The 27,573-nt window shown below is 42.4% G+C and overlaps 2 protein-coding genes across 3 annotated transcripts in view; both read left to right on the top strand.

The window, feature by feature from the left end:
- The window catches only part of RIPOR2 (RHO family interacting cell polarization regulator 2), an 83,370-nt gene extending 67,571 nt beyond the window's left edge, over positions 1-15,799 (top strand). The window contains exons 16-22 of the mRNA XM_057699862.1: positions 1,205-1,340; positions 2,636-2,797; positions 3,745-3,903; positions 6,349-6,551; positions 7,721-7,804; positions 11,521-11,611; positions 15,012-15,799. Of these exons, the coding sequence (XP_057555845.1) occupies positions 1,205-1,340; positions 2,636-2,797; positions 3,745-3,903; positions 6,349-6,551; positions 7,721-7,804; positions 11,521-11,611; positions 15,012-15,112 (936 nt within the window). The 3' untranslated portion in view covers positions 15,113-15,799. The remainder of the gene's footprint in view (positions 1-1,204; positions 1,341-2,635; positions 2,798-3,744; positions 3,904-6,348; positions 6,552-7,720; positions 7,805-11,520; positions 11,612-15,011) is intronic.
- A 1,281-nt stretch (positions 15,800-17,080) lies between these two features.
- On the top strand, positions 17,081-26,159 carry ARMH2 (armadillo like helical domain containing 2). Of its 2 annotated transcripts, XM_057700179.1 has the most exons (3): positions 22,891-23,155; positions 25,147-25,684; positions 26,048-26,159. In XM_057700179.1, exons 1-2 carry the CDS (start codon positions 22,891-22,893, stop codon positions 25,572-25,574), a joined length of 693 nt encoding a protein of 230 aa, XP_057556162.1. In that variant the 3' UTR covers positions 25,575-25,684; positions 26,048-26,159. The 2 variants fall into 2 exon arrangements, 1 of the variants encoding a protein (XP_057556162.1); XR_009048113.1 differs by lacking the exons at positions 22,891-23,155; positions 26,048-26,159 and adding an exon at positions 17,081-17,401 and having other exon boundaries at positions 25,147-25,284.
- Positions 26,160-27,573: the final 1,414 nt, after the last annotated feature.

The following is a 27,573-nucleotide window of genomic DNA, read 5'->3' as shown; positions in this document are numbered from 1 at the left end:
CAGTGGGAAGTTGTTGTATAACAAAGGGAGTTCAACTCGAGGACGGATGATGCCTTAGAGGCCTGGGACGGGGAGGGATGGGGGGAGTCGAGGGAGGAAGGGAATATGGGGATATGTGTATAAAAACAGCTGATTGAACTTGGTGTACCCCCAAAAAAATAATTAATAAATAAATAAATAAAAGAAAAAAAAAAGACAGTATGGTATTGGTCAATGAATAACGGGGAAAAAAAGGGCATTCCTTAAGAATCATAATAGCTATAATTATGTTTAAAATAAAGCAGTTCCTTTCTACTGCATTTATTTACATGAAAGACATTAGTACATATTGCTGCACTTGACTCTTGAATTTGAAAAATTCTCTTTGCTTCAGAGTCCAGATGCTTTAGAGCATACAGGATGGTGGTACAGGTCTGCATCCTGCAGCCATGCCTACCACGTGAAGGGGGCAGGTCACTGGGAGACATAAAAAGAACTAAAACCTCAGGCAGTGACTGACTTCTGTCCTTTCCTCTCTCAAGTCCTTCCTTTTTCTTGTGACCTGCACACAAGTGAAATCACTTGCTATTTATGTGCCCTTGGGCAGGTTACTTAACCTCTCTGTGCCTCAGTTTCCTCATTAGTAAAATTGATTTTTTTTTTTTTTACTGTTCCCACCTTATTGGATTGTTGTGCAAAATAACACAAACTAATACATGTATAAGGCTCGGACCAGTGCCTGGTACATACTAAGCACTCATTAACTCTGAGATAGCTTTGATTGTAATTATGATTATTCTACAACACGCTCTTCATTTTCAGCTTGAAAACAAGGAAATAAATCCAGGCTGTGAAAAATTACTGCACTTGTAAAATAAATCTTTTTTCTGCTTCCACACTGGTGGGCAGCCTAAATATGCCCTTCACGTTTCAAAGAGGCTTTATGAATTGACAGTACATACAAGAAAGGCAATTTTATAATAGCCTTGCAGCCCTACTGCTGAGAAAATTCCAGAATTTGCACAGGCGTGAAAAAAGTTGAGAGTAACAAAAACATATCTGATTTCATCAGATATTGTAACCAGCCTGGAATGAGGAACATGATCAAACTGGAAGAGAAACGTGTATGAGTTAAACATCCCCACTTTATTCAGAAGGACAAGGTTGAATGGGGAAAGCCCAGTTGACAACGTAATTGACACAGTGGTTTTGTTTGTTTTATCAGCAAATTGTTTTCTCAAGCAAAACCCCATTTGTGGCCAGAAACCTGTTAGAGAAGCTTTCTAGGCAAATTCAGGTGATGGAGAAGCTCTCGGCCGTCAGTGATGAGAACATTGGAAACATCAGTTCTGTCATCGAAGGTGAGCCCCTGCAGTTACACCGCCGTTTTTGTAAACGATGACACCACGAGCCCCCTCCCCTGCCTCCATCTATTCGTGGTTTTGTTAGGATGGCCGAGAAGTGCTCTTGGGCTGTAGAACAGAAGAAGGTCTCCACACTAGTGTGGTCGCAGTGAACACCAGGCTTCAGCCTTCGGAGTCAAAGCAGCAGACTCCTAGGTGTTTCTAGAGGGGCCTCGCCCTCCAGAAGGCAGCCTCTAGTGTATACACAGAAGCAGCATCCCCCCTCCCGGGCAGTTTCACAGACCTGTTTTGCTGGTGTGTGTGGTTCCCTCCAGGGACAGACAATCAGGATTGTGCTTGTGCCACGGAGCTGGCTGAGACAGCTCCCATCACGGTTGACTGTCAAAGGCAAGATGCTCCCAAACCCTACTGGGAAAAGTAGAAACATGAAGAGTCAAAGGCCTTCAGGAGAGTCCCTGGTTCGGAGAGTCAGGTGGAGAACTTGACCCAGGAAAGATGCCTTTGAATTTGTGAGGTCTGGGCTACAGGCTCTTTCCTAAAGACAAGAATTTGTGTCATTTTTCATATCAGATCATCAGTGGAAATAGTGGAAAAAACTAGAATCTTCTAGATTCTCTGCGATTAAAGCTTAAAACTCCCTGTGGGTCTTTTCTATACATTTCTGCCTCCTGCTTCCGGCCCTCCCAGGAGCAGGTGACCTTGGCAGGTCTCTGAGAGATGTGAAAAGGGGCAGGACAGTCAGGTTCCTGTCTGCTCCTCCCCCAGGCCCCTCCGCACGATCAGAGCCGCACGAGTGAAATGCTGACCTTGGCACATGGCTCCTTGATCATTTCAGTCAGAGAGCCACCTGGGCAGGGTGGAAAAACTTTCAGTCGCCCTCTGCTCTGTGTCGCCCTCTGCTCTGTTCCGCCCCCTGCAGAAAAATCTCTTGAGGTTTGATTCTCTGATCCTATACTTTTTTTTTTGCTGTCAAGTTACAGGAGAGGAGAGGATTGGACCTTCTCCCAAGGGTAGACCTGCTGTTTTCTATCACCTAAAGTAAACAGCTTTGCTTCTGCTGCATTTCCTTTGCTGCCCAGGCTGGATGAGTTCCTCCTCTCAACTTCTTTGCCCTCAAGACTGCCTGCCAACAACAGAGGAATCCTGTAGTTCTGATTTAAAACCAGTCTTTAAAAAGAAAAAATAAAGAAAGGCCCCTGGTGACGCCTGCCCCACCCACACCCGGGTCCATCTGTTCATCTATTTCATTCAAAACATGTGTCATGGGATGGGGGCTTGCTCTTCTATTCCAGCCATACCGGAATTTCACAAAAAGCTGTCTTTGCTGTCATTCTGGACCAAGTGCTGCAGCCCAGCGGGGGTGTACCACAGCTCAGCGGACAGAGTGATTAAGCAGCTAGAAGCCAGCTTTGCCAGAACTGTCAACAGAGACTATCCCGGACTTGCAGACCCAGGTACAGGGCAGCAGGAGCAGGGGTTTGAGAGTGAGGGCTGGTGGGGTTCCCGTAACACTTCCCCCGCGGCGGGTCCTGAGAAAGGGCTTACCCTCAGAGGAAACATCATCTACTCAGTAAAACGGAAGAAAGGAAAGACACTGAACATGTTTTCATTCTGAATATCAGCAGGGACTTTGAAAAGGACTATATGTCTGTGTTGCTGTTGAAGTATGTATCCTTTTTTCATTCAAGTGTTGCCAGTACTGGAGTGTCAGATGGTATAACCACTTGGGGAAAACTGTTTGGCAGTTTCTATGAAAACTAAGCATGTATACTCCTACCCTGTGATCCAGCAATTCCACTCCTAAATATGTCAAGAGAAGTACGTGCTGATGCTCATTTTTTCAAAAGGACATTTATAAGGCGGTTTATAGCAGCTTTATTAACAGGAGCCGGAAATCAGAAACAACGCAAATGCCTGTGGACAAGAGAAGGGATAAATTGTAATATAGTCATACAATAGGGTGTTCATTACACAGCAGTTTTCAAAAAGAATAAATTACTGCTACAGGCAACAATTTGGGTGAATCTCAGATATTTTTTGAGTAAAAGGAGCTAGATACAAAAAGTACATACAATATAATTCCATCTATATGAAGTTCAAGAACAGATAAAGCTAATATATTGATAGAAGTTCAATTATTAGTTACCTATGGTGGGGGTAGGTGGGTAACTATAGACTGGGAAGGGGCACGAGAAAACCTAATGGGGTCCTTGCAGTGTTCTCATCTTGATCCAAATGACAGTCACACAGGTCTATAGATACACAAAAATCATCTGGCTGTACACTGATTTCACTTAACAGACTTCACTCTATCGTGTACCACAACAGAAAGAATGAGTGAATGAACGAATGATTAATCACATTTCTTAAAAGCTGCTTTGTATCTTCCCCTTCCAAATAGTGTTTCGCACCCTGGTGTCCCAAATCCTGGACCAGGCTGAGCCCCTGCTTACCTCCAGCCTCTCCTCCGAAGTCATCACTGTTTTCCAGTATTACTGTTACTTTACAAGCCACGGCGTGAGTGACCTAGAGAGTTACCTGAACCAGCTGGCCAAGCAAGGTGGGACATGTCCTTTGGTCACACTGTGTGGGGGCTCAGTTTGGAATGTCCCTGGTCTTTCTAGTCATAATTTTTAATGATGGTAATTTTTTTTCCCCCAAGTCAACAACTGGGCTAAGATTTGCCTTTTAAATGACTTTTGGACCTTTAACCTTAGTAAGCCCCTTGGCAATGAACCAGGGTTTTGCTAAGCATATCCCGGTCATCCAGCAGGGGTGTACCATGAACAGGAAGCTGGTAAATGATTTAAGACTCCGCGGTGATTTCTCTCCCTTATTAATGTACTTGCCATTTGTTGGATCAAGCCTACAGGCAATGCTATTTTATGTTGCCCTTTTTGGCAGTACTTTCATAATACTAAGGAGAAACAAGGTTCAGAAGAAGGCCAGTGGGATGACATATTGGGAAGGGAAAGGAGGGAAAGATGAAAAGCCACATCTAAGGCTTCGTATCCAGGGATCGAAGAGAACAGGCACCAACGCAGGGGTGCGGTGATGAAGCTCGTTATTGCCTTCTCATGTGGCACTTTCGAATATAAGAAATAAAATCAGTATCTGCAATGAGTGAAACCCTCTTCGGGTGTGGAGCCAGGCAGTGAGGGGCTGGTTTCTGGTTCCCAAGTTTGCGCCCTCTTTCTTCACCCAGGCTTGACAGTGGTGGCGGTGGGGGCGGGGGAGTGAGGTGTATTCTTGGGAGTAGACAGGTTGGTTTCACCGCTAGTGGCGGAAACACCTCTGACCCTGACCCTGACCCTGACCCTGACCCAGACGCGGGCTCGGCCCTCCTCTTTCCAGAACGTTAAACCCTGTGACACCATGTTGAGCATGGTGATTGGCATCAGAGGGAGAAGAAGAAAATCTTCCTCCACCCAGGGCCACTCCAGCCTGAACACAGGAGTCTGCGCTTCGCCCCCACCCCGCCCCTGAATAGCCATGCTAGTCCAGAGCTGCAGAGAGAGCGAGCCTGGGCAGCAAATGCTGTTTGTCTCACTTTGCTATACTCGTCATTTCTTGATTCTAAATTTTTCACAGTCTAAATCAAGTTTCTAAAAAGAAAAGAAAAAATCAATTTTCTGAGTAAATTTCTATATTATTCAATTTATATCAGAGGCTGTTGACATCTCTAAGCCTCCTATTGCATGGTGCCAGAGAATGACCATGGGAAAAACTCTAAGCCTTTACATATCTTTTTTCCCCCTTTCTTTATAAAAACAAAAGCCCTTCATTGTAAAAAAAACATTTAGAAAACATGGAGAAATACAAAGGAAGACGTTCAAATCACCTATTCTCCTGCTTTTAAAATATAATGTATTTTTCAGTTGATTGTGCATTGGTTTTAAATTTCAAAACGACATTATATCCCATGTTATTAATTCTTTGAAACATTTTTTAGTTTTATAATATCCTTGCATTTAGATGCATACTAATATATTTGATTATTGTTGAATGTTTAGGTTGTTTTCGGTTACTTATTTACCTGTTGTAAATAATACTATCTTGAGACTTTTTACTAGAGTATTTATAAAACAGTGAAGTTACCAGAACATCCACAATAGGAGAAATAGGAAATTAAAGCAAAAAAATCTCAATCATTCACAAATGTGTCCATGTATAGAGGATGTGGTTCTATCAATGGAATGTGAATCTTAGGTTGTATTTTCCCATCTGCACTGAGCAGATACACTCTTATCCTAATGTTTTTGTGGCTAATGGATGTCCATGCTGGATACCTAGTTAGGGATTAGAGTTCATGGAGTGTGGTCAATTTGTCCAAATGAAACTCAAAATCCTATTTTTTTATCATATTGTCCCCATATTCCAACCAACTGGATTTTTCCATCGGGGTCCAGTTTCCTGAGTGCAGACAGAGAGAAGGCTGAGTCCAGGGTCACTCAGGGCCAGGGTTTTGCCAGGCAAGAATGACTGAAATACTGGGGGCAGGGAACTTCCCTGGCAGTCCAGTGGTTAAGACTTCGCCTTCCAATGCGGGTTCAATCCCTGGTTCAGGAGCTGAGATCCCACATATCTCTTGGCCAAAAAACCAAAACATAAAACAGAAGCAATACTGTCACAAATTCAATAAAGACTTTAAAAAAAAAAAAAAAAGACACGAAAAATAAAAGAACACTGTAAAACCGGTTTACTTGTATTTTTTTCACTATTATTTTTACATGTGACTGTTTGGTTCATCTCTAAGTTATTTTAGTAGCCATTATGAGGTGGAAATCCATCACTTTTTTCTCATATGATTCTCCATTTCCTTGATATAGCTATTAGAATAACCTGTCCTTTTCTCACTAACTGGAAACATCGCCTTTCTCGTATACTAATTTTTCATATATCCTGGGTTCTGTTATTAAGTATGTCCTTGAGTTTTATTTGTATTTTCAATGAGCATGTTACTTTACTGTCAGAAGGTGACCTCTGTTTTCTTCTCACTCTCCAGTTTCCATGATTCAGACTCTGCAGTCACTGAGAGATGAAAAACTACTACAGACCATGAGTGACCTTGCACCCAGCAGCCTCCCAGCCCAGCAGGAGATACTCAGGACTCTGGCTCTGCTCTTAACCAGCGATGACAGTGGAGTTAGTGAGGCTGTGATGCTTTACTTGGCAGCAGCCTCCAGAAACGAGCATTTCAGGGAAAAGGTGGGGCACGAAATGATGGACATCAAGGCAGAAGCTTGTTTAATTTTTATGCCATTTGCTGTTAATATTTTGTCATCTATTCCTTTATAAAAGTAATTTTCTTCCACTTATTAATAATATATACTCTATAAAATGATTTGAACTATAAAAATATACTGTACATATTTAAGTACTGTAAGCCCAGCCCCCAGAGAAAACTATTAAATGTAATATATCGTGGTTATTTTCTTTCCATGTCAGAATGTATCAACTTACTTCATTCTATTTGATGGATTAATGGCATCTCGGTATATAAATAACCCATTATTTTCTTATTCCATATTGATGAGCATTTGTGTAGTTTCCACATCTGAAAAATATAATGAACATATGTACGTGTGTTCACGCACACATATATCTTATGAGAAGCTTGGGGTTAAGTCCTCAAGCTATTGGGTCAAAGAATTAGAATATTTTTAATTTTAAAAGCCATCACTCCTGATGCTAGGGAAGAGACAGTTTACCTCTCCCTTGGCTTTAATTCAACAGCCATCCAAGTGTAACAAGCATCTGCAATTCAAGCACGTTGCGGCCCAATACAAGTGGGGGCCTCGGTCCTCTGGGAGCCCTTTACAATTTGAACAGTCATTCTGAAAATCAACTCACGTCAACCTTCAGATCAGCTCAAGAATATCAAACTTGGCCCTTCTTGTCCTTGGGGAGGTCCGATGTTGAATTCTGAGAAGAGTTTGCTTAAATTTCCCAAGGCATTAGCTAAGCTAGCGTGGGGTGGGATGTACTCACGGAAAGATATTCCATTCTAATGCCATTCTGGCCCAAGAACATGAACTTCATATTGCTGTTTCCTACAAAGTTCTGATCTTTTAGTAGAATTTGCTTAAAATGCTCTTCTATGGCCAAATACCCTCACCCCCACTGAAAGAGCAAGACATGAGAGGCCCTGTATTGTGTGATTCCAGTCATAGAATAGAAGGCATGAGTGAATTGTGTAGAGAGAAAGCTCTTTTAATAAACATGAATTTTAATGGATTTTTTTTGTTGTTGTTGTTCTGAAGGTAGTGCAAAATGTCTTATTTTATCTGTAGTTTATCTCGGAGTAAAAATGATAGATACATCTAAAACTACAAACAAATCAAAATGTCTTCACGGCATCCTTCCTTCTCTTTCAGGCCTTGCTCTATTACTGTGAAGCCCTAACAAAGACTGACCTCCGGTTCCAGAGGGCAGCTTGCCTGGCCCTGAAAAGCCTGAAGGTAAGGCCCAGCCTCAGAGCCCCCTCTCAAAGGTCAACTTTGAGCTGACTTTGACTTTGAGACTAAGCCAGGTGCATAGAACAGCTTTATTTCCATATTTGGAATTACCTGCTATAGCAGCATTTTTCTTCTCCTTTACACTGCATATTAGTTTGGGAGTCCTTTTTGTCTTTTTTTTTGTTAATTGAAGTATAGTTGATTTACAATGTTGTGCCAATCTCTGCTGTACAGCAAAGTGACTCAGTTTTATACATGTATACATTATTTTTAAAATATTCTTTTCCATTATGGTTTATCCCTGGAGATTGGATATACTTCTCTGTGCTATACAGTAGGACCTTGTTGTTTATCCATTCTAAATGTAATAGTTTGCATCTACCAACCCCAAAGTTAGTACCTAGATGTGACTTAGCTTTGTTAAAGTCAATATGTTTCTGAAAACAATTCCATTTTTCAATAGCCCACAGGAATCACTTTGCCTCAGAGTCACTTTTAGCAAAGTATCTCTCATCCCAAAAAAGAGATGACATGCTGATTTCATCAATTTTTCTTGTGTACAAAAAAATAGCAGAAACACATAAAATTGGCAAAGAAGTGCTAAAATCCAATGTGCCAATAAATTCCCAGATCCTTCCCTGTGAACTCTTTTTTACTAAGCAACTCATCAGTATTAATTGTGTCAGAGGGAGGTATAAATGAAAAAAAAAAAAGGGCTGAGAATTGCCAGCGTTGAAGAGTTTGCCTTTCAGTAGTCAAGATTTAATGTTTGACTGACCTTAATCACAAAATATAAGATTAATCATCCTTGAGAAAAGAATGAAAAGGCCACACCTTAAAATCTGCCAAAATCTTGGATGGGCACAGGGACCTGCAGGCCTGATGGGACATGAAGAAAGGGATTAACACCTCAAAAGAAAAAGTTAATGACCTGTGAAGAAAAACAGCTCTGGGAAAATTTGCCTTCCTTGTTACTTGGTCAAAAAATTACCTCGAGGTGGCCAAAAAAAGCCCACAGTGGTTGCTGTGTATTTGGGTAATCTCCTGATATACAGTGACAGGTCGTGGTGATGGCTGTGATACAGAGTTAATGCAAATTAAAACATGAGGATAAGTGATCTGCACCAGTTTTTGTGGATTTACATGCTGTGCAGGTTGCAGTAAAAGCTGCAGTTTTAAACTCTAGCATATCCAGGGTCTAGAAGCACCAATTCCTCCCCTTTACCCTTTTCTCCTAGAAGATAGGATCCTTTATACTGAATAAAAGACTTCTTTCTGAATCATCTGCAGCCCCCAAGCTCCTAAAAGGGGCTCCGTGCAGCCTGGTGTGAAAAACAGTGCAGACTCAACCAACCAACAGACATCTGACATTTTTCTTTCCTATTATCAAACTGGAAACAAGCTTGAGCGGTCAAGGTCCTCAAATCCAACTTGAGGTCCCCCATCTATCTCATTGGGCTGAAGTAACTCACAGTCTCCCCAGACAGCTTGCTTCAGTTTGCCATCTTTTGGCGCCCGGCACCACCGCTGCCATTTCGTAAGCCTAGCTTTCTTCCAGGAAAGAAAACCATAATTTGATACCCATTATCGACTCCTCAGAATCACAGAAGGAGCATTTTATTTCGTAGCAGCCTCTCTTTCTACCTGCCCTCAATATTGGCATTTGTAGAGGCACCCTGCTAGGCCCTCTTCTCCCTCTACGCAGCCTCCCTGGGGAAACACCGACTCCTACGTTTTCCATCGTCATCTCTATGCTAATAACTCCCCATGTTTCCAGTCCAGGTCTTCCCTTCCCGTCTCTGATCCAGCTAGCTCTTAGGTATCTCCCCTAGGAAGTCACCTCAAACTCGACCCATCTCATCTCCACCTCTAGTCTCCTGTATCTCAGTGGATGGTACAGCCACCTCGCAGTAGCTCAGGCCAGAAACCTAGAAGGCATCAGTGACTCCGCCCTCCCATCAGCCTTCAGGATCCTGCGGATCCCACTTCCTTAGTTGCCAGAATCTGTCCACTCTTTATCCCCACTCTTTTCACCTGGATTTGAGCCACCTTCCCACCAGTCTCTCTGCCTCCCTGCTGTCCATCCTCTCCACTGCAGTTAGAAAGTTCAGAATAAAAGATAGTTCCTCCTTAAAACTCCTACATGAGACTTCCCTGGTGGTGCAGTGGTTAAGAATCTGCCTGCCAATGCAGGGGACACGGGCTTGATCCCTGGTCCGGGAAGATCTCATATGCCACGGAGCAACTAAGACCAAGTGCCACACTACTGAGCCTGCACTCTAGAGCCTGTGAGTCACAACTATTGAGCCTGCATGCCACAACTACTGAAGCCTGTGTGCCTAGAGCCCGTGCTCTGCAGCAAGAGAAGCCACCGCATTGAGAAGCCTGCACATCCCAATGAAGAGTAGCCCCCGCTCGTGGCAACTAGAGAAAGCCTGTACCCAGCAGCGAAGACCCAATACGGCCATAAATAAATAAATAAATAATACAAAAAACAGGACTTCCCTGGTTGCGCAATGGTTAGGAGTCTGGCTGCCAATGCAGGGGACACAGGTTTGAGCCCTGGTCTGGGAAGATCCCGCGTGCTGCAGAGCAACTAACCCCTGCACCACAACTACTGAAGCCTGTGTGCCTAGAGCTTGTGCTCCGAAACAAGAGAAGCCACCGCAATGAGAAGCCCGCGCACCACAGCAAATAGTAGCCCCGGCTCACCAAAAACCAGAGAAAGCCCGCACCCAGCAGCAAAGACCCAAAACAGCCAAAAAATTAATTTAAAAGAAACAACAACAAAAAAAAAAAAACAAAAAACAAAAGAACTTCTACATGGCTTTCCGTGATCTTAGAATGATGTGCAAATCCTTCAATGTGGCTTATAAGCTTCCCCTTGATTTGGACCCTGTAACAAGCTATTCCTCTTACCTATAATGTATTTCCTTCTCCACACCCCCAAACGCTACACACGCATGTACACACACACACACACACACACCCCTACCATGTGTCCAAACTAGATTAACTTCTCTAAGATATCACTTCCTCCAGGAAGACTTCCCTGATCAGACCAGGCTGCATTTCCCATTCTGCCCTAGCACCCTGACTCAGCCTGTCATTCATCATAATAATTAGTTTGCTTGTTTCATGGTCTGTCTTTCCACCAGACTGTAAACTCTTGAAGGCCAGGACTGTGTCATGTTCTTGGCTGGGTCTCCCAGGCCCTGTGAACTGCGTGGTTCACAGAGTGCTTAGTAAATGTTTGTGGAATAAACAAATGAAAAAATTCCCATCCTTGACCTTTGCTCCCCTCCTCTATTTCAGTATATAGACTAAAATTAGGAATTCTTAAATTAGAGCTGTTTTGGAGGGAATAAGATACAGTAGAAAGAACTCAGAGAGGTGGATTGTATTCTAGAAAAGCAGGCTGGTCACTTCACCTCTCTAGGCCTGGAGCCTCCTGTGAAATAGGAACTTAGTGGTCATCAGAGCTCCCACAAGTGCAAATCCTGGGCTCCAGCCCAGGAAGTTCTAAGACGCTGTGTCCGGAGTGGCAGCCAGGAGTCTGTGCTTTCACAAGAGCTCCCCAAGCGATCTTGATACTCAGCTAGTTTGGGGAAGCCCTGGGTTAGATGGCTTTTAAAGCCCCTACCGCTGTGAGATGCTAAGTCTCATATAATCCCACACGTACATGTCACAACACTGTTTTAACTGTTTTCTCCTTGCAGGCTACTGAAAGCATTAAAATGCTGGTGACATTGTGTCAGTCTGATAGTGAAGAAATCAGAAATGTGGCCTCAGAAACTCTCTTATCTCTTGGTGAGTTGTTGTTGTTTTTTAATGATTTATTTCTAACACTCTCAAAGGAAATGGTAAGGAAAAGTTTCATGTGCCTTGTTTTTAGCAGTTTTTCCCCTGTAGGCTATCTGCGCGCGCGCGCGCGCACACACACACACACACACACACACACACACACACACACACACACACACACACACACACACACACACACACACGGTATGAAGGACCAATCGATTTCCATCTCACCCCAGTTCCTTGTTCTGACTGTCTGGATGTCGTGGGAGAAGGTTGCTCTCTGGAGCGTTCTAGCTGGGTTCATAGTCCGGGCACTATTTGGAATCAAGAATATAGAAATCAAACTGTAAAGCAGAGGTCAGAGTCGAGAATCCAGGCTGGACCGCCAGGTTGGGATTGGCACTACCTGGAGGACAGTGACGCATTCCCCAGGGAATGCCATGTCCCCCACGTACCACAGCCTCCCCCAGACCCTCAGGTTAACCTCTGAACGCCCTGACACTAAAGAAAAGAAAGGAAGTATTTATTTTACTCTGGAATAGCCAAATAACCCTTCTCCTTCCCTTCACTCTAATAAGAGTAAATACTATACTCCCGAAAGTCCTCAAATGTAAACTGCTCAATAATATTAGTTGGGAAAAAGCCACTGCCCTAGTTTGACTCCAGTAGCAGCTTAATAATGTGAGGAAACACTCGTGGCATTTATAGTCACCGTGGCAATCACACTCACTGTTTGGTACTCTTTCTTAGGGTTTAATAAGGCTTCATTCTGCTATTGGATGTATCATGCCATGCATAGAAATCTTAGCCAACATATATTTGTTTGAAGGATAAAAGTTATTCCTCACGGCTTGTTTTAGGCATAGCAATTATTTAATTCCCTAAAAATGTGCCCAGGGTATTATTAGTTGGAACTTCTCTTCTCCCTTAGTGTCCTGAAATAGCAGTGAAGGAAGGTATAACCAACAGCGCTGCTCTTCCCACTGTAACCTAAGAAAGCTCATCCCTGTAGATGATCCATGTGAGGTTCAGCCACACAGGCAGCAGGATCTCCAGGGCTGACCATCGCGCCTGCTTCACCTGAGCTCTTTACTGATGTGGCTCCCCGCATCCCCCACGCCCCGCCACACGCCCCGCACCCCGGCGCCCCACCGGTTCATGGTTCTCAGCCATGGAACCACCATGCCCACTGCAGTCACCTGGGAAGCTTTAAAATGCACCTGTACCTGGGCTCCACGTCCGATGATTCTGCCTTTGTTGGTCTGAGCTGTGCCCTGGCACTGGGATTAATAAAAGCCTTCCAGGTTGAGAACCTCTGAACTCAATGTTGTGAATCTCCTTTGACCCTAAGACACACATCCTTGTGTATTTTTGTCTCACACAGATGCCTGAATTAATGTAGTGAAAATAGTATTTTTGATGGGAATTGGTAAAAGATACTCTGTGATAAAGGGCTGAGGGTGGTCGCAGGGCATTCAAGGGGCTCAGAGCAGCCACTGTTTACCAACCGCTATGGAATTGTTTCAGTATTCGAACCCAGAGCTGTCCAAGTAGATGCCTCCGTGATGATGGGGCTGCTCTATACCCGCTGTCCCCAGACGCAGGAAGTATTCACATGTGGCAGTTGAACAGTTCAACACGGCTTTTATGACTGAGGAATTAGGGTTTAAGTTGGAGTAGCTACCATTTAAATGTAAACAGCCACGTGAGGCTGGTGACCTCTCTATTGGACAGAGCAGTCTTCACCATGGCTCTGTCCATTCCAGTGCGTACTGGCTGGACTTGTCTAGTTTGGAACCATGCTGCCTGACACCCCAAAGCTTGGGCTCTCTCTCCTCCAACACTCTGCCTACTTCAGAGGGCTGTTGACAGACTAGCAGAGGAGCCAATGCAGATCCAGGCCCCCTGAGAACTGAATATTAGTAACAGAGAGATGCCCTGAGACCCCAGCCCTGGTTGTGTCACTGTAATAATATTAGGTAACACGTGCCAGGCACTGTTTTGAGGGATCTGTGTGGATTAGCTCATTTAATCCTCCCAAGATGCTATGAGGGAAGCAGCACAGTTAGTCCCATTTTACAGAGGGGCACAGTGAGGCATGCTACTAGGGTTGCATAACTCACCCACAGACACCCAGATTCCGTTGAGCACTGCAATGGAATCCTGACCCTCTAGGTCACCTGGATGCTGTGGGATGCTGGAGGAAGAACTGAAGACCTCTAAATTGGAATCTCCCTGTGAGCAAACTAGGAACTAGCCTGGTATTAATGGGTTTTTAAGTAGCATTCATTAGCCGAGGCATCCATAGGGGTGTGTGTGAGCGGGAAGGGAGTATGGTATAAATGTGCTTAATTGGGGCCCTCTGTCTCTCTTCCTCCCACTTTCATCAACTGGAAAGGCGTTGTTTATGTTTTATATTCAGAGTGTTGGATAAATATTTTGTTTCAAATAAAGGATTCTACTCCAAAGCAATCAAAAGTTAAATGCACTGAAAGAAAAAAACAAACAGACTTTTGGTTTATTGAGAGACTTTTATTTCCAATAAATTATACATATGTATATTAAACAGTATATTATAAAATTCATTACACTCCTTTTCTCAAACCTGCTAATATCAAAATGTCTCCAGCATTTCAGTGAATCTTTTTTCACTTCTCTTTTCTGCACAATGAACTTCTAATTGAGCACAACTAATTATTTATATCTTTTTCTCACTTGTATTAAGTGTATGAAAGCCTGCTTCTTATCACTAGTTATCTATACTTCATTTTCCCATTTTCTAATCATTTTTTCTTAAATAGGAAAAATGGAATTAAATATTCAAATAATTTGCAAATACATATTGGCTGTTCAAGATAGGACTACTTACAGAACCGGCCTGGCTGCTGGCTGGTAGACAGCATCACCACATGTGTATAGGACGAAGAATAATTTTTTTAGCTGAAGTTTGAAAGCCTAAACTTGATTTTATGACAGATCATTTGGATGTACCAATATATAATGTATAGAAGTGAAAGTTATGGAAAAGTTCAATGCACTGAAATCAAGGACTAGCCATATTGAAATCGCTAAGGCATTTAAAATATAATTCATATAATTTCTCAGGAATAAATCTATTATGTGAAGTTATTGACATCAGATGCCCATAGGACTCTACTGTGTTTCACATTCTTTTAGTCTCTGGCATTAGCTCAAAAGTTCTTGGTTGTTCTAAACGTCACCTAAAAAACAACATAATTAAAAATAACCAAAGATGACTTTTCCTCACCTCACAGTCAACAAAATATATTAACAAAATACATAGCGACCCATACCTAAACAACTGGTATTAATTTATTATTCTGAGTGATGAATTAAAAACTTAAGTTTAAACTGGTATTCATTTTTGATGTTCTGTATCCAGGAGAAGATGGGCGGCTGGCATATGAACAGTTGGACAAATTTCCTCGAGACTGTGTGAAAGTTGGAGGTCGTCATGCAAGTGAAGTTGCCACGGCCTTTTAATTACAAGTGAACTCTGCCGAACAGCTGTCTTAATAAATGGCCCTGTTAATCAAGATGGTGCTGTGACTTAGCTGGAAGCTGTTGAGATTGTCTGGAAGTTTAACGGGTTATGGAAGGAATTCAAAGTCCAGTTCCACAGTACTTAGCTACTTTTCCTTCAGCCAATAGAATAGGAATATGTATATTTCAGTAGTATATATCGTTGATTGCGTCTGACAACACTTAGTAAAAGAGTCCCTCTTATCTAGTATGTATGGGATTTTAAAACAGCCATCTTTGTACTTTTTTGAAAGTTTTTCTGTAAGCTTGAAATAGTCACATGAGACTTTGGTAAATATTGCATACCGTGCAGTTTTTCCTCTGTCGTGTTCTCAGGGTTGAGTGGCCCCCTTAGCTACCTAATTTTACCTTAAATGCAAAGCAAAAAAAACGAATTTCTTCAAATAAAAGTTTGCCTGCAGAACCTGGTAAAAAGACACACTGTAAGAGGTTTTTAGTTTTGTTTTCTTTTTTAATTTCATTTTTTCAAGCCTCCATTATTTCTTTCGTTTCTTTTGTCTATTATGAAAATTCCAAAGGCATGTTTCCATTATGGTAAAAAAAGATGGGTAGATCACTAAAAACTACCTTATTAAGATTATATCCATACTCATTTTTAGAAAGATACTCAAAATTTAAGCTTTTTTTTAAGCCATTTTTTAGATGATGCCTTTACAATAGAGGTATTTTGCTGCTAAGACAAATCAAAATCAGAAGTTTTCAGAAAGCTGTGATTAATTCAGAAAGTTATGATTCTCCTTGAAGTAGAACATAGAAGTCAGAGGAATCCTAATGGGGTGAAAGCAGAGGGTCATTAACAGTGGTCCTTGCTTGTATACAAATTACCACAAGGTTAGGAAGAAGCATGCCCTGAATGATGGTTACTGCCCCAAAGAAATCATTCATCACTGGACAGGATCCTTTAGCCAAATAGTTAAAACAACAGCTCCCATACTGCTTACATATCGGGGTAGCCAGTCCTTTAAATAAAGTTCAAGTCCATTCAGTAGCTCTTATTAAATAACTTTTCTTTCTTTTAAGAGTATACACGGTGGGATATGCCAAGATATCAAAATAGTATGTGTGAGTATAATTTAAACAGCGGAATATCAACTGTTCTCTGAATGTGCTTATATAAAATATCATTTAGATGTCATTTTAAATATTTACAGTTTAGCAAGACCTTTAAAAACAACTTTTATTTCATTTTTAAGTGAAAATTGTTTGTCAGGCTTCCTGGCAAATACGTTCTTTCAACTGTGAAGTTATAATGTATATATATATTTGTAAATTTTTAAATAAATATTATATATATGCATATATCTTTCATTTTAAAGGTACACTGTACAGTCTATAGTTAGTATGTATAGTCTATAGTCTCTGTTAAATGGTGGAAATGATTCTTTTTAAAGAAAGTCAAATCACAAATGTTAGAGTTGTTTGTTTCATTGTTTAGTTTTTTTTTTTTAATATTGCATGAGTAATTATTTCCATATCTTTTGTATTCACTTCTGCATTTTATTTTTGATTGAAGGGGGTGCTTTTGGTTTTGTGGCATTTGTATTCGTCAGTCTTTCAATCATGTAAGTTAAAATAAAAATTATTTTTGAATTACTAGTGTCACATTCAGAGTCTGGTGTATGTGTTTCACAGGCCCTTCTTGAGTTGGTATTTACACAACACACTACATCTCATTCTCAACTTGAATTTATTCTTATCTTGAAATTCCTTCATCCATACATGAGGATAATATTTACTTCTCAGACTTGCTAATGCTAATTGGAGAGAAAAAAAAAGAGCTGCATTTCATCTTATTCCTTCTTCTGGAACATATTCCCATGCCGCCTCATTTTGTCTACAAGTTGCTACTGGTATTTTCATGTCTGTGGTAGGTTAGTTACGTTTCTTGGCCTTAGAGAAGTGGCCTACTGTAGGAGGCTCCTGTGCATCCCAGCAGTGCACTCTTCTCTTGTCTCCCAAGCTTTCTGCTCTGCGTGGGTCCTTCTGTTGTGGTGAGCTGACGATGTGGGTGGTCTGGTAGGCGTGGTCGGCCCCTAGTCTGGTGGTTGCCAGGCCCTGCCGGGTACACATGCCGCTGGCTGCTGTTTAGTGGGGCCTGGTCGTGAGGTAGCTAGCTGTGGAATCCTTGGGGGCCCGGAGGCCCGTGCTGGCTCACTGGTGGACAGAGTCAGGGTGCCGAAGACGCTGGAGCTGTGGCCCACCAACTGGCAGGTGAATCCAGAACCTGCGGTGAGTGCCGGACTGCTGGCAGCACGAGCCAGGTCCTGGAGTCTGGCTGCAGGGCCGGGGGATGCCAGAGCTCATGTCAGATGGTTGAGGGGGGTTGGGGATGGCAGTTCCTGATAAAGTTGGGAATGGGGTCCTGGGTGTCCAGAAGGTTGCGCTGGCTTGCTAGTGGGCAGGGTCCGGCCCCAGCTGGTCCCAGGGTCCCAGGGTCCCAGGGTCCCAGGGTCCCAGGGCAGGGTCTGGCTTGTGCTGGGGGATAGTGGTTTTCTTGCTTCTGGTGTTTGCCCCCTGGTGGGTAAGGCTGGTCTAAGAGACTAACGCAGGCTTCCTGGAGGGAGGGGCCCGTGCCTTTCCATGGGAGGGCGGGTGGAGCTGCGTCTTGGCCCTCAGGTGGGCCAGGGCGTGTCCAGAGACGTGTCCTGAGGCAGCTGTGGGCTCTTTAGTCTTTAGGCAGCCTGTCTGCTGATGGGTGGGGCTGTGACCCCACCCAGCTGGTTGTTCAGCCTGCAGGCTGTCAGGTGGGGCAGGTCTTCGCTTAAGGATCCGAGATGTCTGGCCGCCAGGAGTGTTCAAGCCGCGGAATGTTCTCTGCCTTCAGCATCCGTGTCCCCGGGGTGAGCTGCAGCCGTCCCCCCCCCCCACCTTCCCACCCCCGCCCCGCCTCGCCTCTCTAGGACACTCTCCAGAACCAGCAGGTAGGTTTGGCCTAGGCTCCTATCAAATAACTGCTTTTGCCCTGGTTCCAGTGCACAGGAAGCCTCAATTTCCCCATCCTGTGGGGCTCCTGCAATATAGCCCCACTGGCCTTCAAAGCCAAGTAAGCTGGGTGCTCCTCTTCCCAGTGCTGGAACCCTAGGCTGGGGAGCCTGACGCGAGGCTCAGAACTCTTAATCCGTATGGGAGAGCCTCTGCGGTATATTTATTCTCCAGCTTGTGGGTCCTCCATCCCGGGGGTATGAGATTCAATTATATCACGAGTTCTCCCCTCCTACCCATTTAGTTGTGGTTCCTTCGTTAGGTCTTTAGTTGTAGAAGATCTTTTCTGGTAGGTTCCAGTCTTTTTCATTGATTGTTGTTCTGCAGATAGTTGTGATTTTGACGTGTTCATGACAGGAGGTGAGCTCAGGGTCTTTCTGCTCCCACATCTTGGCCGCTCTCAATGTATCTGTTTCTTTATCACCAAAGGTCTTAACTTTTTCTTCCCAATGCCAGCTTTCTTTTTTTTTTAATCCAACTATATGCTATTTACAAGTGACACACTTTATTTTTATGTATTTATCTTTGGCTGCATTGGGTCTTCGCTGCTGTGCATGAGCTTTCTCTAGTTGTGGTGAGTGGGGGCTACTTTTCGTTGCGGTGTGCAGGCTTCTCATTGCGGTGGCTTCTCTTGTTGTGGAGCATGGGCTCTAGGTGCGTGGGCTTCAGTAATTGTGGCATCCAGGCTCAGTAGTTGTGGCTCGGGGGCTCTAGAGTGCAGGCTCAGTAGTTGTGGTGCACGGGCTCAGCTGCTCCGTGACATGTGGGATATTCCCAGACCAGGAATCGAACCCGTGGCAGGCAGATTCTTAACCACTGTGCCACCAGTCCCCCAATGCCAGCTTGTAATATCTTTAGGAGAGGTACCTAATTGAAGAAATCTTAATAGACACATGCACGCCTCGCTGATGCCAAGGTACTGCCTCCATCACAGGTAGCTTTCCTTGGTATAGTAACTGCTAGTGCCCATAACATAAAGCCTGCATTGTTTCAAAATAAGCTTCTATGTTCTGCTTTGTGATGATGCCTTGCAATGCCATCATGAGTGCGACTCTGCAAACCATATGTCCCAGAGCTGCATTTCAGAGTTATAGTATCTATGAGCAGAGACTGTAAGCCCCTTGAGGGTAAAAAGACTCTTTGTTTATTTATATATGTTCCCAACCCAACCCCCCACCAGCATCATCACAGAGTAACCCCTGACATTCAACTCTGAGAGTATTTACCAGGTGATTCATTAAATACCAGTAATTGCTTAGTTACTGAGTCAGCAATAAAAACAATTTCCCCTATAAGGTTTGTTGCTGTACTGCTTAACTGAATTGCTTTACTTCATAAAATTATAAGTTGTAAACCCAAATTCAGCAGAAAACACAGCACTTCTCACTATATCAGAAAAACAAATTAGTCAAATAGAAAAATAAATATTTTTATCTTTGAAATCTTCCTGGGGACATTATCTCACAAAACAAATATTACTGATTTTGAGAGATTTCTGAGTACACTTTTTGCAGGGAACAACAGTTGTTTGCTAAAAATTAGTTCTCTAACTTCTCATTCATTCAGCAAGTATTTGTTGCATACTTACTTACTATAAATGAGGTATACGAGATATACATGCCAGGAACTTTTCTTGGCAATGGAGCTATCACAGTGAAGAAAAAAAAGGGAGAGAGAGAAAAATCGCTGCACTCGCAGAGCTTGGGTCCTGGAAAGAGGAGACAATAAGACAGAGAAAAGGAGGGTATTCCCTGGCTGTGTAGTGGTTAGGACCCTGCAATTCCACTGCCAGGGGCCTGGGAACTAAGATCCCACAAGCTGTGCAGCACGGCCAAAAAAAAAAAAAAAAAACCACAGAAAAGGAATGTAATTGCCTGGTGTTGGGGGTGGGAAATGTGATAGGGTAAAGATCACAAGTTTCAGAGCGAGTGATCAGGGAAGGCCTAATAGGAAACGAGAAAACAACACTTGAGGATGAACTGAGGAACGGATGGGATGAGTCAGTCATGTGGATATGTGGACATCCCTGGGAAGAACATTCCAGGCAGAAGCAACAATAACCACAAAGGCCTTAAAAAGGGATCATGCTTGATGTTTTAGATTTTCTAGCAGCCACATTAAAAGAAGTAACAAGAATGGGGGGGCTAATTCTGATAATATATTTCATTTAACCCAATATATCCAAAAACTTTCAACTTGCGATCAATACAAAAATTAGTAATGACATTTTACATTCTTTTCCTCATACCAAGTCTTTGACATACAGTATATATTTTACACATACAGTATATATTTTACACTTACAGCACATCTCAATTCAGACTAGTCACCTTTCCTGTGCTCCATAGCCACATGTGGCTAGTGGGTACCATATTGGATGATGCGGGTCTATGTTTCCCCAGTTGTCCCAGTGATAGCATACACACACGTACATATATGCTCACACACATGCATGCACGCACATGGATACAGGATCCAACCATGAGTTACATGTTTAATTTAGTTGTCATGCCTCTTCAGGTTTTTTTTTAAATTGATTTACAATATTGTGTTAGTTTCTGAATCACAGCAAAGTGATTCATATATATACATATAGACATATTCTTTTTAAAATTCTTTTCCATTATGGTTTATTACAAGATACTGAATATAGTTCCTTGTGCTATATAGTAGGACTTGTTTATCTATTTCATATATAATAGTTTTTATCTGCTAATCCCAAACTCCTAATTTATCCGTCCCCCTACTTTCCCCTTTGAGAACCATAAATTTATTTTCTATGTCTGTGAGCCTGCTTCTGTTTTGTAAATAAGTTCATTTGTATCATAGTTTAGATTCCACATATAAATGCTGTCATATGGTGTCTTTCTCTGACTGACTTAGTATGATAATCTCTTTGTCCATCCATGTTGCTGCAAATAACATTATTTCATTTTTTTATGGCTGAGTAGTATTCCATTGTCTATATATATGTACCACATCTTTATCCATTCATCTGTAGGTGGACATTTAGGTTGCTTTCATGTCTTGGTTATTGTAAATAGTGCTGCTGTGAATATTGGGGTGCATGTATCTTTTCAAATTAGAGTTTTCTCCAGATATATGCCCAGGAGTGAGATTGCTGGATCATATGGTAACTGTCCTCTTCAGGTTCTTTTAATCTAGAACAGTAACGCCTGCCCCACTGCTTCCTTTTTTAAACTTCCACACATTACTATATTTGAAGCGTACAGGCAAGTACACTTTGCAGAATGTCCCAAATTTGGACAGAGCGTCCAAATCTAGAGCCAGTAGGATTTGTTGGTAAGTTGGAAGTGAGATGTGAAACAGACAAAAGCCAAGGAGGAATCCAAAAATTTCAATCTGAACAACTGGAAGGATGGAATGCCATCTTCCAAGATAGGGAAACTGAGAAGCAGCAGGTTTAGAGAAGACCAGGAATTCTGCTTTAGGCATGGTAAGTTGGGGAAGCCTCGTAGACATCCAAATGGAGATACCAAGTTGGTGACTGAAAGTACTTGTGTTTGGAGTTCAGGTGAGAAATCCAGTTAAAAATATAAAATTGGGAGTCTTCAGCATGTGAATGGTATTTAAAGCCATGAGACTGGTTTGTTTCATCCAGGAGGTATAGATAGAAAACAAGAGATACAAGAACTGAGCCTTGGGGCACTCCAATATTTAGAAGTCATAAAGCAGAGAGGGAGGCAGCAAAGGAAAAGAAGAGTGAGCGGTAGGGAAAAGTTAAAAGACTAGGACATCTTAGAAGCCAAGTGAAAAAAGTGTTTCAAGGAGAAATGAGTGACAAATGCTGAGGACCGAGAATTGGATTCAGCAGAATGAAGGTCATCAGTGACCTTGACGAGCAATTTCAGTAGAGTCCTGGGGTTGAAATCTAATTTGGAGCATATCCAAGAGAGGATAAAAGAACATTTCAAATGGCAAGTATGGCAAATCTTTGAGGAGTTATTGTTTAAAGGGGAGCACAATGTGCAATAACCAGGAGGAGGGGCTCTATGAGGTCAAAAGAGTTGTTTTATTTTTTTAATGAGAAAAAGTACAGTGTGCTTGTTGATGCAAAGGACCCAGTTGAGATGGAAAAATTAGTAAGGCAAGAGAAGAATAGTGAGCCACCTCCTCGAATGGAGTGAGAAGGACTGGTTGAAATCTGCGTAAATGGAGGGGGCATCCGTATAACGGGAGGAAAGCCAGAGGATATGGGCACACACGATGATTGGTGGGTGGATATGATGGGGAGAGCTATGGAAGTTCTCTTTTGATTGCTTCTGTTTTCTCAGCAAAGTAAGATCAATATAGGAAATCTATAATGTAGAGAAAAACTCTGTGTAACAAATAAGCAAAATAGGCATAATACTATGAAAGATCAATGGAAAGTTCAGTACATGTTGGAACAGTCAAAGCAGAAAGGGGAAGTTCCTAGTAGGTATCACCTAAGCAAAGGCACGAAGACAGGAACGAGCTGAGTATATTAGGGGAAACCAGTTTAGTTTAAGCTGAGATTCTGTGTGTCAGAGAAGTCAAAGTAAGCTTGGGTTAGCTCAAATTGTAGAAGGCCTTCCATGCCAGGCTGAAGAAAGAATCTAGGCATATATGGCTCCCCCCCCAGATCTGTGTATTCCATTCTACGGTGTTGCTAAGTGATGCATTCCAGAATCCTTGACTATTCACTTCTGTTACGGCCAGTGGTGTGACTGAAGCACCCTTGGCCTTTTTACACAATGGCAAAGGCCCAGGCTTATCATATGCAATTTTGGATTCAGGTTTATCGATATTTTGTGGGGATGTATCACCGCCTCCAGAAGTGCTGGAGTGTCGTTAAGGGCTTTTTCACTAAAAAGAAGGAGGAAGAACACATCCCTCCAGCTGAGAGTATTTTTCACAAAGAAAAAATTGTGGCGCTTGGCCATATGTTGAAGGATAAATCTCTAGCCCTTGAACAGAGAGCTCAAGCTGCCTATAGAATTGGACTGTTGGCCTTTACAGGTACTGATTTAACCAGCTCTACTGACAGAGGTGTCCCACAGTCTTTTTGCCTAACACTAGCTCTTGTCTTAACAGTCCAATAATATTTCTTTTGCCTAAATTATTAGTTTTTTGTCTTTGCACCACCAAAGATACTACTAATTACTTTCCCCTCAAGGATCTCATGTTTTTGTTTTTCTTATAAATTTATGTATTTATTTTATTTATTTATTGGCAGCATTGGGTCTTCGTTGCTGCACATGGGCTTTCTCTAGTTGCTGCGAGCAGGGGCTACTTTTCATTGTGGTGTGCGGGCTCCTCATTGTAGTGGCTTCTCTTGTTGCGGAGCACTATTGTTGTGGCACACAGGCTTAGTTGCTCTGTGGCATGTGGAATCTTTCCAGAGCAGGGCTCGAACCGGTGTTCCCTGCATTGGCAGGCAGATTCTTAACCACTGCACCACCTAGGAAGTTCAAGGATCTCATATTTTAAAAGAACGTGTGCATCAAATAAATTACTAATTAGGTACTTTTCCATTTTTATTAATTAAAAAATACATATACACATACACACAAATTGCATACCAGTTTTCAATATCATAAAAAATCGAAGAATCTATACTGAATTGATGTAACTTCAACCCTTTTACAGGGTAAAACTATTTGATATTTTATTTTTTTTGTTGTAAAAATGCATTACACAGACAATAGTTTAGAAAAATCAGTAAGAACTTATGGCTCTTAAAGTACCTACCAGGGAAGCCAACAGGTGTAGTAATGAAAAGCAACTATTAATGTATACTTGGCTAGAAAATTAAGGTAAACCATTTAAAGACACACTACTCTGACTGTCAAGTCCAAACTTGCTTCATTTTTTTTCCTAATAAATTTCAGGACACGTAAATGAATTTTATAGACAGTCCTCAGCGACACGTCTCCTTATTAGAAGCTCTTGTTGGTAGTTGTGAGTGTCCTTGGTAGACTGATTATTTTTTAAATGGGAAAGTGAGTTACTTCAATGCAGTTTGATAGACTACTTTCACAGAATGGTGTCCACAGAGAAGACATTTACTGTTTTCAAGGAGCAAGGGCTCCTAGGTACCAGAATGATTGAGAACCACTAGCATAGGACCAGAGAGAAGACAGAAACTCAGGAGAACGCCCATGTGGGGGGGGGAGGGAGGGCAAGTGGCACCCCCCACTTGAGGCAGGCTCAGTTCCCTGTAGAGCTATGGTCACCATCTGGGGTAAGAGTTAGCTAATTATAAAGAGATCAGAATCCTTTAACTTGATGTTGCCTAGCCTTGGTTGTACTGGTGGGAAATGATGGAAAGGCCGTATGCCTAGGCTTTGGCTAAAGCTTTGCATTGAATAGAATATCCCTGGGACCATGGAAGTGTGGTAGCGCAAATAAGAGAAATCCACGCAGGGTCAAACTCCAGTGGCTAGAATCCAGCCACCTATGCCAGCCACTCCTCCCAATGGAAATGGTCTTCATCAGCTCCTTCTTATTTAGGACCTTCTTGGAGTCTGAGATTTGAACTAGGAAGATCTGGGGTTCAGGTATATGATGGAAGTCGAGTCAAGCACCAGGTTGGTCCCAGATCTGCAAAGAGTTGGGCTGAGAAATGTGTAAGAATAGGACAGCGATGGACAACTCATGAAAAACCTCTCTCTTACCAGTAAGACCCTAGCTTTCTAGCTCAGCCTTTTGGTTCCTCCTTTGTTTGCTCTAATACTCTGATACTTTTTCAAGTACTAAAGACTGAGTGAAGGAACCAGGGAGCTTTGGGCAGGCAGAGACCTCCCAGTGCTTGTCACATAACTCCACGCTGATCAACACACTTTCTCTCATCTTCCCAGCAGCACACAGGGTGGGGGAAAAAGAGGAAAACTCAAAATATCCAAAGTGTCACATCCATAGCGATGAGAATAGGAACACAGGAGCACTCAAATGTCACTAGCTACTAGATACACCAAATACTTCTGGAAATGCAAATTCTTGTTTTACAGGAGGACCAACTGCAGGAAATTTTGCAGCTGAGTACATGAAAGAAGTCGCTTACTTGTTGCAAAATTGCGAGATGGCACCAAAAACAAAGATCCTGCTGCTCCAGAGTGTTGCATCTTGGTGTTACTTAAGCCCTGTCAACCAGAGAAGAGCCAAACATTTGCAGTTTATTCCCATTCTCCTTGATATTTTTGATAACAGACTTGAGTCTACCATGAAAAGTGAAATAAACAGCAACCTCCTGGTTAAATTTTGGAGTTGCTATGTTCTCTCTGTCATGACATGCAATAACTTGTCTTGTGTGCAGGAGCTTAAAGACAACAGTACTCTGAAATATCACCTGCAAATGTTGGCCAGTGAGAATTGGTCTGGATGGCCAGAGAACTTTGCAGAGGTGCTGTATTTCCTCATTGGTTTTCACAGGAATTAATTTCTCTAAATCCAGTTACCTCATGCAGCTGTCTGCACCACTGTATTACCCTGGAAAACTGAAATAAATAACAAAACCCGACAACATTATCCTTCAGCGTTTTCTTTTAGGTAGTTGAAAAATTCTATATACATTTTCATAATTACTGTGATAACCAAACTTAGGAAAAGTGCCACTGTTTAAAATAACCTCATAAAAATTAAGTTCATGAAATGAGAATTCACTGGAAGATGCATTACCTATATAATTGTAAGGAGCAATGGTGTGTTTTGGGGGCTATTAGATGACATTAAGCTAAGGCACCCAGAAAGGGCAAACCCAAACCTAGCTCACAGCCACAGCCTACAGTGGACACTGTCGCCCCCCCCCCATGTGTATCCTTTCAGCCCTATTTCAGTGCCTGCCTTCCGGTTGCCACATCCTTGGCTGAGGTTGTGTTCTGGCTACCAGAACATGATCTTTCTGCACATCAGGCTGACCAGGAGTTCGGGGGAATTTACACTGAACAGGAGCAGCGTTCACCTCCACTGGCACAACTCTGGACAGAGATGGAGTACCATGTGTTCAGACATAAAGACAGCCGAAAGCTAGGCTCTTGGACTCTGCACTCTTCCTACTTTGTCCGTTAAGAAAATATGTAAAAGAAAACTTGCACTTGACTTTTGTACCACCCAGCCTCAACAAAAGCTTTCTTACAAAAAATAATATTTATGGAAAAGTGCTTAAAGGATTAAAATTTATTTATTTTTGGCTGCATTGGGTCTTTGTTGCTGCATCCAGGCTTTCTCTAGTTGGGGCTACTCTTCCTTATGGTATGTGGGCTTCATGCGGGCTGTAAGGCGCGCAGGCTCAGTAGTTGTGGCACACAGCCTTACTTGCTTCGCAGCCTGTGGGATCATCCCAGACTAGGGATCAAACCCACGTCCCCTGCATTGGCAGGCAGATTCTTAACCCCTGAGCCACCAGGGAAGTCCACTTGCCTAATGATCCTAACATTTGCCTCTAGCTTCAGTCGGAGCCACCATAGATGGAACTACATACTTTCCTCTTTCACAAACTTGCCTTGGCTAAACTGACTTTAGCATTATGCTTCCACCTTTCACTGAGGGGCCTGTAAAAAAAAGTAGTGTAGGTCTGTGATCCTTGCCTGTATTTATTACAGGAATGTCGTTAGGGATGCTAATCACATCACGTGGATTCACGAGGCTCTCGAGGGCAATTTTCTCAAAACTTCCATCAGGAAAAGCTGTGTCCTGCTGAGTAACTTATCTTTTCATCCTTTGTGGATTTTGTGAATTGCATAATGCAGAGTTTCTCAAATTAGAATTCAGTTTATAGTGGGAGATTAGGGGTCGGAAATCATTAAGTCCCATTTAGAAATTGGGTCACGGTCAGAAATTACTTTTTTCAAATGCTTCTTAAATTGAATTTTAATTTTTTTCTCAAAGTGATTCATGAACATAGTTTAAAGAGTCAAGTGAATGTCAGGCCTTTGATGAGAAACCAAGGTTCAGATCTGGGCCTTAAGGCATTTTTATGTTAAACTGTGATTTTAAACTGGCTTACCAAAATTTTAACAGTAAATGGTTACTTTATGTTCCTTTGTTGTCCCTTGTAAGTTCATCTCTCTGCAACATTGGATTCTCTCAGAAGCAAATCCCTGGTAAGAATTTGAGCACAGGGGCTTTATTTGCAAATCTTCATGTGGACATATGCTTTCATTTCTCTTAAGTGAATACCTAGGAGTGGAACGGCTGGATCACACAGAATGTGTATAACTTTTAAGAAATTGCTGAACATTTCGATAGCATCTGTGGCATTTAACATTGCCACAAGCACTGCCAGAGTCCCTGTTGCTTCACATCCGTAACACTCAGTATGGTCAAGTTTTTGTTTTTCAAACTTTAGCCATTTTAATGGGCATGTAACAGTATCTCACTGTAGGTTTAATTTGTATTTCCTTAATGACAGTGTTGCCATCTTTTCATGTGCTTATTTG

The sequence above is a fragment of the Hippopotamus amphibius genome, chromosome 11 (genome assembly GCF_030028045.1).
Source record: "Hippopotamus amphibius kiboko isolate mHipAmp2 chromosome 11, mHipAmp2.hap2, whole genome shotgun sequence".
Taxonomy (NCBI): Eukaryota; Metazoa; Chordata; class Mammalia; order Artiodactyla; family Hippopotamidae; genus Hippopotamus; species Hippopotamus amphibius.
Note: the sequence above shows the minus strand (reverse complement) of the source record. Positions and strands in the feature narration are given on the sequence as shown.